Here is a 9,195-nt window from a genome sequence, read left to right on the forward strand (position 1 = left end):
CCGTTTTACCTATCAATGTAAGCAGATATTTTAGGCACAGTGACATACTTGTAAAAACTTGCATATTCCATATTCAGTAAAATTTTACGAGAAAAGCGCCATTTGGTTAGAGCGAATCTTAACATATTTTCAAGTTTTAGGAATATGGTAAAAATGTTGCTGCCTTATACTCACAAAATTTAGAAAGTAGTGTTTGAGAAAGCCTGGCATTTTTTTATTAAGTCTCAGACACTGCAATAGCTTAAATTACTATATATTAAAAAATTACAGTACCAATTCTATTATTGGGATGTACCTGAGTAAAACACAGATTTATTGTAACTCCATTGTATTGTGTATCATTGAGAGTAAGGCAATGCAAGAACAAGCGACAGATTAATGTTGGTATAACCACAATACCATAGTCATCTGAGCATGATTATGAAGTATTTATGGCAAATTCCAGTAATAAATATACTTAGGTACTTATAAAAATGAAAATTTGAGAAGTTATTTTTTCTACAATTTTTTTATGTTAGAAAAGAATAATATAATCTTAAATATATCATAACTAAGGACTAGGCGGAGGAGACTTTTGTTTAGCATTAGCTGCAAGTATAGCCCCTGGTGCTGGGTATGGCCTCATTTGATATAATGAACCAGATACTGTGGCATCCACTCCAGTTTTAGAATGTGTGTCCAACCCTGAAGTCCAATTGCCTCGGGGTATATCTGAATAAGAAGCTGGATCCATCGGATCCAAGTCATTATCCTTAACTCTTTGTCTTTTCCTATCTCGATGATGCACCAAGTCCCTGTTCTTTTCTCTCCGATCAAACCGTTTCTCCTTTATTTGCTGATGTGGAACTTCCTGATCGGAAGCTTCACTACTGTCATCACTCTCATCACCTTCCTTTAACAACTTCTCTTCTCGTAAATGTGCAGCACTTTCACTGGGAACAGCTTGCGGGTGTGCCGGAGGCAACCAGGACACGAGATTGTTATGAACATTCCAAAAGTAGTGTTGGCCAGAACCCTCGTCGTACACTTCTTCCCATCCTGGCGGGAGAGGCCATATCTCTAAAGCTTTTTTCTTACTTTCTAAATATAATTCATTTGGTATTAGTTTACCTTGCTTCCAAGTCTTAACACAAAACTTAGAACATTCGTGATATATATTACTTTTATTTGGGCAACCGCGATGACCTTTTATAGGATCTACGTTGACGCCTTCTATACCTTCCCAAAAATGTTCTTTAATGGTGTGTTCTTCGGGTTTACTATCATAATCCTCTGCTATAATCTCTTCATTTGCAACTGGAACTTGATTAGCCGAAGCATCTGTATTTGAAGGTTTTAAAATGCCTCTTTTGGCTAGTCGAGCTGCTAACGCGGGGGGCAAAGGCATTGTTGTAAAATTTTATGCAGCAAAAATAAACTGTTTAAAGGTTAACAACTATAAATTCTTTATTTTTATTTTGTAACTGTGTTGCCATTACAAATATATTATTTACCATTATATCATATTTTTTACCCCATTTCAGTATGTATTGTAGTATTTCGCGATATACATCTTACAATTATATTGAATTTACTGTATATGATCATTGAAAATTAAAATTTACAAATGCAAAATTTGTTCATTAAGTCGTTACGTTATATTAGTATTTCGTATATTCTTATATATTCTATACATTTTTATATAAGTATTTCGGAGGTCGAAAAAATTACACATTGGGTTTATATACACACATGCACACATATATATTACTGTAATTCTCTGCATAATGATCTTGTATAATCAATTCAATAAGAATTAAGTTATAACTCTTCTTAAGCTATTCATACTTTCAATTTGTGTGTCAAAAACTATATTCGTCGAACAGAGGTAATACCAGAAGTTACTTATTTGATTTGTATTACTATAACAAGCTAGAAAAATAAACTAAGACGAAAGCAAAATAGCACTATACATCTGACGTCTTGCGCGGACGCATTTAATTACTCTTATTGAATTCTTTATATTGATCCTATGACTTGTTTGTTTTTGAACTGATTTCTATTTAAACTGTTATTGAGAAACATGTTGTAGCGGTCGTTAAATCAAATATGAATCTCATGAACCATAACATAGTAACAATGACTAATTTTTTTTAATGTAAGAAAAGTAGAAACTGACAGTGAATCAAATAATGATGAATTTATTCAACATATTAAAAATAATAGAACATTTAAATACTGGCATGTCTCTTAAAAAACATGTTAATGCAATTTAAACTTTTTGGGCAGTCGATAATTCGCAACATTTTCACTTACAAAATTGCAGTTAAAGATAAATTGACTGAAGAATATGTTGTATTAACTGTATGAAATAATTGTATTAATCACCTGAAAATAAATCATGACTCAAAATAAATATTTATTTCAATAACTCGAATCAAAAGGCTATTTTAGTGTTGGTCAAATTAAAAGAATACTTTAATGAAGCACAAAGTCAGATTTATTATAACATTATTCGAGTAATTTCTTCGGTACATATTGAATGGTTTATTAAGAGTTGTTCCACACTAAAAAGTACACCAGGGAGTTTTGAAAATCTGAAAATTAAGTATGCTTGGTTTTATATTTACATTATACAATTATTTAAAAACAAATAATTAAATCAGAAATGTCAACGAGAAAAGAAATTATATCAATTACACGAAATGCCATTCATGCTTGTTCATTAACTTGAATTTAATTTTATTTTGTTTAATATCCTTAGTTATATATAAATCTCACATTAATATATTGTTAGGGATTTATCAAGAACATTTGATTCCTAGATTTAATTATTTTACTATTTTCACACACAAGGCTCTTTTAATAAAAGAAAAAGAATATTTACGTTTCATCTGGTAAATCGTAACCTTTATTAATAAACTTGTAAATTGCTGTGAAAACTATAAAAGCATTCGAGTTACAAAAATTTCTAAAGCAGTTAAATAAAAAGAATGAAATAAAAGTACTTTTCTTTCTACATAATGGTTGATATCCTACAACTTATTAATTTTGAAAATTCCATAATACGAAAATATGAAATAAATTATATAATCAAGAAAAAAGTGCACATTAATATATCGAATTCTATTCTCTATTCTATTATTAGATTACAAGATATAGCAGCTTTATTATATTTCACAGTATTTCTAAGCAGAATGTTTATGTCTACAGACAGATACATGACCGAAGTGTCATTTTGGCGACGAACCACGCTAATATTTTAGTTTTTAAATGTTGGGATAGGTTGTATTAACCTTAAAAAGTAAAAGATTGTTCACAAAATGTCTTTAAAATGACACTTCGATCTTGTGTCTATCAAAGGTCCATTCATCTGTATAATATCAGGGTACCATACTAACTACCTTAACATTTAGCACTAATGCTTTGGCCTCAGAAGAACGAAAAGGTTTATCACCTGACAATAGATGTCTTCACTCACCACTGACGACTGACGTGTCATTGCGGGACACCTTTGTAGGCAGGACGAGATCGTGGAACTCACCAGAATGAAGCAACTTTGTATCCTTTGGTCCACTAATCTTTTCCCCGATAGCAATAAATGGAGTTACCACGTCTGTTTCGTCATTCGAAGTTTCTGGAGCCTCATTTTTTAAATTAGATGTTATTTCTGCGCTTTCTAAATTATTTTCCTCAGCAATTACTCTGTTTATTGTATCATCATCATTAATACCAACATTATAATGAGAATAAACAGATGTTTCAGCTTCTGCTTTCTCACATTTTATTATGTTCTCATCTGGTAAGGCTTCCTTTACAGAATCATTTTCTTCACTTAATTTACTATTATTGCTGGGCGGAGAAATAGACTGTACGGCATCTTCTCTTTTTAATTGCTTTCTTCGTTCGCTTTTATCATATCCCAATGGATGCAAATTGGCAGAAGCCGGTGGACTGCTATCTAAAGACAAATCCTCTGATGTTAACAAACTTTCATCTCTGGCTATATGTTGATCACCTTCTGGGACTATATGTATATTTAATACAGTTTTGTTCTTATTTATGTCTGGATCAGCTTCAAAAGAAACAAAAACTGAATCGTCAGGGTCGACTATAGTAGTATTTGATATTGTTTTACGATTCAATTTATTCCGGACTAGAAAACCTCTGACATGAGCTTGAATAACAGTGGCCGCGCTAGATATCGTAGATGAATCGTCGGTCGATAGAGATAGAGATTTTTCTTCGTTCACCGTTTGTAATACAGTATCTATTCGGCTTATACCAAGATTCCTTCTATCTTTGTTTAAACATTGATTTTTGTCTTCGCTCTGAAATGATGTTCAAAACAACTACTAGGTAATTTATTTCTCATCGTACGTATTTTAAAAATATATAGTGTTGTCTTATTTGAATGGTTTCTCTAACAATAACATATATTACATTTCTGACTTCACATAGAAAAATAGAATATTTATCTAAGAAAGTAGTATTTTTAATTGATATAAATTTTCGTAGTTGCCCAGCAGGTTATTCATTCAATTGACATAAGTTTTATAATTATAGTAAAACTATCTATAAATAAAACAAAGCGCAAAATTCAATTAAATAAAGGACAAATGTTGTACTCAATAAACTCACTTGAAGAATACACGCAAATCATTAACAGATCATTTTTATATTACAATATTCTAGAGTTTAATCGTAATCTAGCTGACCCGACAGACGTCGTATTCAAAGATTATTTATTATCCGGTCACAGTCCAACAGAAAAAATAAATTAATGCGTTTATTATTCGCAGACCCATAATTGTAATTATCGATTTAACATATTTCAGTAACTTATTTAATTACAAAACAATTTTTTTTATTATCTATACTTCAAGCTTTTATAATAATATTATTATATTTCCATTGTAATGGCTACTCTAAACGGTACACTGCACCTCAAGCCCCTCAAGCCTTTTTGTTTATATTATCGTTAAATGTTTGACAGCTGGTGACAAGTGTTTTAATTTAATCTGTGCATTGGAAAAGAACTAATATCTATAATCGTAATGTTTCCCTTTTGTGTCTTCTAGGCTATAAAAACTTACCTCAATCCTTATCGAAAATATAAAATAAAAGCCGAATTGGTGCGAACCCTTCTCCAGCATTAAGAGTAGCTAAACATTCGTTTATATTTCGGTTTTATCTACATTTATATCCACAACGAAGTTCACTATACAATACAAACCTCTATCCATACTTTACATGTTTACTTAAAATAAGTTTATCTTTGAATGAGTTGTTGATACCTTCTCTAAAGTGTCATTTAATGTTGTTTTAAAATTATCTTGTAAATGCCAGATTTCAAAATTTTTTAGAGCACGATTGCAACAAGACCTTTTTCATTAAAAAAACCGTAATATTAGATTATAAAAACTATAGAAAAAAAATAATTACAAAATCTAAACTTTATTAAAAAATAAAACTATAAAATAAGGAACTTTACACTTATGAAGTTATAAATTTTCTAAATAGAATACTTAGAACGGCAAAACGTTTGAGTTTATAACGAGTCCTTAATTATCATTAAAATTGACTTATAGATATTTGAATGGCATCTTGCATTACTGGCGGTTAAGATTTATCATTTTTTTTAAATATTAGATTTGGTTTACTGTATTTTTAATATTACTTGATTGATGAACTGCTAACTTTTTCCGCATCTTGACGATTTCATATCTACTATTTTGAAATCTCTTTGCCTGTAGGATGTTTTAAAGAAAAAAAAATCTATCTGATACACCTAACAAGCTTTTCGAACGATATAATGCAGATATCGATGAAGTAAAGTGTTTTATTATTAGTATTAATCGTAAAATTAGAAGAAGCCTCGCTTTTGAGAAACTATTATTCCTGCAACACTGTACCAACTCGAAATGTGCCAATGTTGATAACAATAACGTACCCTGATCGTATCAAGCATTAGACGCAAACTGAGTAGTGTAATGCTGCCAATATTTGGAATTAATCACATATTAAAGTAGCGCCACTTCTGCCATTTTACGGCCTAATATTGAATTATGAGTTGTGTTGATATTTCTGCTAAAAAGAATGTGTATTTTAACTTTTACTCCTATTCCTAGTGCAAAATACTTCTTTTTGACTTGTTGAATTGCAGCACTTAAGCGACAAATATACAAAAAAATTACCTTAACATCGGCTTCCTGCTCATAAATATTAAACTCATTGCTAGTGGGATCATCATAACTGGAAGTTTTACTCTTAAAAAGAAAGTTGCGAAATACTTTTTGGATTGTTATAGCAGCGGTTTCCATGTCCATCAGTTTTGAATTTTTTGAATCTTCCGTTTCAATCTCTTGGGTTTTATTAGGTTCATTTTTAGTTTCGTCAGTTATTACATTTACATAATGATCATGATCAACAATTGAACCAAATTCATTTGTAGTTTTGATGCATTCGTCATCCTGCGTATTGATTTCACTTATTTTATATTCGTCATTTAAGCCGCTATTTCGGATCTGTGTTAGGTTGATATCTGTGTTAGGTTGATTTGATTCTTTAATCGATAGTTCATCGGTAATGTCATGACCTGATGCGCTGCTTTCTATATTTTGATCATTGTAACTGGCCTGTAATTTCGTAATTGAAAGATTTTGCTGTGTACTGGGTTCGACATTAAGGTCAACGCCAACTTCTTCAAACTTCTTTTCAAGCTCAATACTGTTAATATCATTACTTTGATTTAATGTTTCATTAAATTCCTCAGAATTATTTTTTTTAGTTTGTGTTAAAGTACAGTTATTTTTGTTTGTTTCCTCATCGACAGTTTTTTCGATATCTCTTTTATGGCAAGTTAAGTCACTGAGTTCCAGAGATTTCATTTCCAATATGTCTTTATTGACTGCTTTCCTATCGATATCAGAAACATCAATCATTTCGTTATGTCCATGGATGGGATTTTTATCATCATCTACGACGTTAACTAATTTAAGCGTTTGGTTTTTCTCGCTCATTTCATTATTAACTAAATTAGCTTCTTTAATTTCAGTTATCACATCAGTTACACTTTCTTCATTATTTTCTTTCCGATTAATGACAGTTTCGTGGGTACTATTTAATCCGTTAATGTTTAAAACAGTAAAATCTACGTGCTCACACTGACCTACATTGTTTTCAATATTGTCACTATTATCAAGATTTTCGTTCAATGCATTTGGTACTTCAGAAATATCTTTATTTTGATTTATTTCAGAAATTTCCGTGTTTTCAAATTTAGTATGAATTTCATTCACAATATTAGGCTTTGGATTTTTGTCATTGGCTTCAGTGTCTTTATATTTATTTGTTTCAATTTCCTGTAATTTAATATCTTTTTCTTTGCCATCGTTGGCTGACAAATCGAAAATGTCGTCTTGTTTTAAATTTTCAATTTCTTTAACCTCCACCAGATGATTATCAGAAACATTCAAACAATCTTCATTAACTTTATCATTTTCGTTTAATATGTCTACGCCGACATTCATTTTAATTTCTTCGTCGTGAGATTTAATTTCGGATTGAACTTCAGGCGATTCTTGTGTAGTTGTTTGAGGAAGTTCATTTGATTTCAATTCTTTGTCTCTATGTTTATTTTCAATAGTTTTTACCTCGCTGCTATCCAAACTATCATTACTCTTAAAACTATTGTCATGTCTTGCTATTACTGTACATTCATCTTCGAATTCAACATTTATGTCATTACAATGCTTTTCAATTTCGGTATTACTTGCTAATGGACTATCTGGTTTAAATCCATTTTGTGATAAATCATTAAAGTTTTTCAAATCATCATATTTCTGACGTCTTTGTTGAGCTCTTAGCCTTATAATGTTATTGGCATTATTGATTTTTTGTTCTAAACTAATTTTTTTTTTCGGAGCTGTAAAATTTTGTGTAAAGAAATTAATATAACATCGTTTTAATTCCAACGTCGTACTATTACAATTTATAGTCAAAAATAAATTTGTCACGTGAGCCAATAAACATCCACTACATGGCATAGTCCCCCCGGTCAAAGATCGCTTTGGAACGATCATGCGCTGCGACTTCCCGCCGCCTTGACTGATGAAATTATACGTAAGCCTATTTTGTGTAACGCTAAGTAATTTAATATCATATTGTTGTTTTAATAGAAAAATGGTCTACAGTAATTCAAACTGCGATTTCTTAATATATTAATAATGTTACTCAATTATAAATATGGATGTCCGTCAGCAACTTTTTGTTAATTATCGGGACATTGTATCAAAGATTATTATTGCAAAACCTAATAATTTACTAACCGCTGTGAATGTTGCTAAAAGAAGTATTGACACATTTGCTAGGATGCTACTGATCATTATTTTTGTAATACAGGTGTAAGTATTATGTACAATATTTGCTGTTATATCATAGTTATTGTGAATGTTGTACATAATAAGCAGGTGCAACAAAATTAATGCTTAATTATACCACTTAAATATATATGCTTTTGGTTTGTTTTCTTAACAACCAGCCAGCTTACTCATTTAGCAAAGACGGTAATAAAGGTTAAGCACATAGGGCGTCGTAATCACAATGTATGTATTGTTTTTTTTTATATGATATTTTACCAGATATTTTTTTCTTTATAATTTTTAATGATAACTTTAATGCCAAATTTATTGCGTGTGAAATAAAACCATCACTTTTTAAGGAACTTTTCATCAGAAATGTACTTACGATAACCATCTCTTAATATCAGCAACTTTTTCATATGTTCTGCACAAAATTCAAATAAATCGCTGGGATTATTTTTTAAGACCTCCCTTGAAAGACCTTCTATAATTTCCACTAGACCTGCGGGCATTTTAGGCACAGGATTCGGGCTTATATACGCTCTTGTACCGCTTAATTTCATTTTCTATAAAATTAAAGTTGTTAAACAAGTATTTTTTAGTTGATAAAGTTATTCACTTCAAACTTACCGTCTGTGTTAATTGCACTGCACCGAAATAGGCTCTCAGACCAAGTGAACTTTCAACAAAGGGTGTGGTAGAAATTTAAGCGTAATGTTTGCAGGCGGTAGCTATGGCAATGCGCCAAACTTGAACTTGATTTTAAAGATAGGCAGGCGCGGCACTCGTGTTATCGACCCAAACAAGTTCAGTTTGACTAACATTGTACACGCACAAGGCATGTGGTCAAGCG

The 9,195-nt window shown here is 31.0% G+C and overlaps 2 protein-coding genes across 2 annotated transcripts; both read right to left on the reverse strand.

The window, feature by feature from the left end:
* Nucleotides 1–327: 327 nt before the first annotated feature.
* PQBP1 (poly-glutamine tract binding protein 1) lies at nucleotides 328–1,441 on the reverse strand. Its single transcript, XM_068762845.1, has one exon. The coding sequence runs from the start codon at nucleotides 1,385–1,387 to the stop codon at nucleotides 551–553; it is 837 nt and encodes a 278-aa protein (XP_068618946.1). The 5' UTR covers nucleotides 1,388–1,441; the 3' UTR covers nucleotides 328–550.
* Nucleotides 1,442–2,510: 1,069 nt separating this feature from the next.
* LOC137920036 (putative leucine-rich repeat-containing protein DDB_G0290503) lies at nucleotides 2,511–9,134 on the reverse strand. The gene is made up of 5 exons (XM_068763268.1): nucleotides 8,694–9,134; nucleotides 6,177–7,848; nucleotides 5,076–5,144; nucleotides 3,437–4,310; nucleotides 2,511–2,576 (listed from the first exon to the last, which is right to left on the reverse strand). The coding sequence occupies exons 1-4, from the start codon at nucleotides 8,903–8,905 to the stop codon at nucleotides 3,453–3,455; spliced, it is 2,811 nt and encodes a 936-aa protein (XP_068619369.1). The 5' UTR covers nucleotides 8,906–9,134; the 3' UTR covers nucleotides 2,511–2,576; nucleotides 3,437–3,452.
* Nucleotides 9,135–9,195: the final 61 nt, after the last annotated feature.

The sequence above is a fragment of the Battus philenor genome, unplaced genomic scaffold (genome assembly GCF_028537555.1).
Source record: "Battus philenor isolate CCGP_79_NKW_IND1 unplaced genomic scaffold, ilBatPhil1.0.hap1 SCAF_17, whole genome shotgun sequence".
NCBI classification, from domain to species: domain Eukaryota; kingdom Metazoa; phylum Arthropoda; class Insecta; order Lepidoptera; family Papilionidae; genus Battus; species Battus philenor.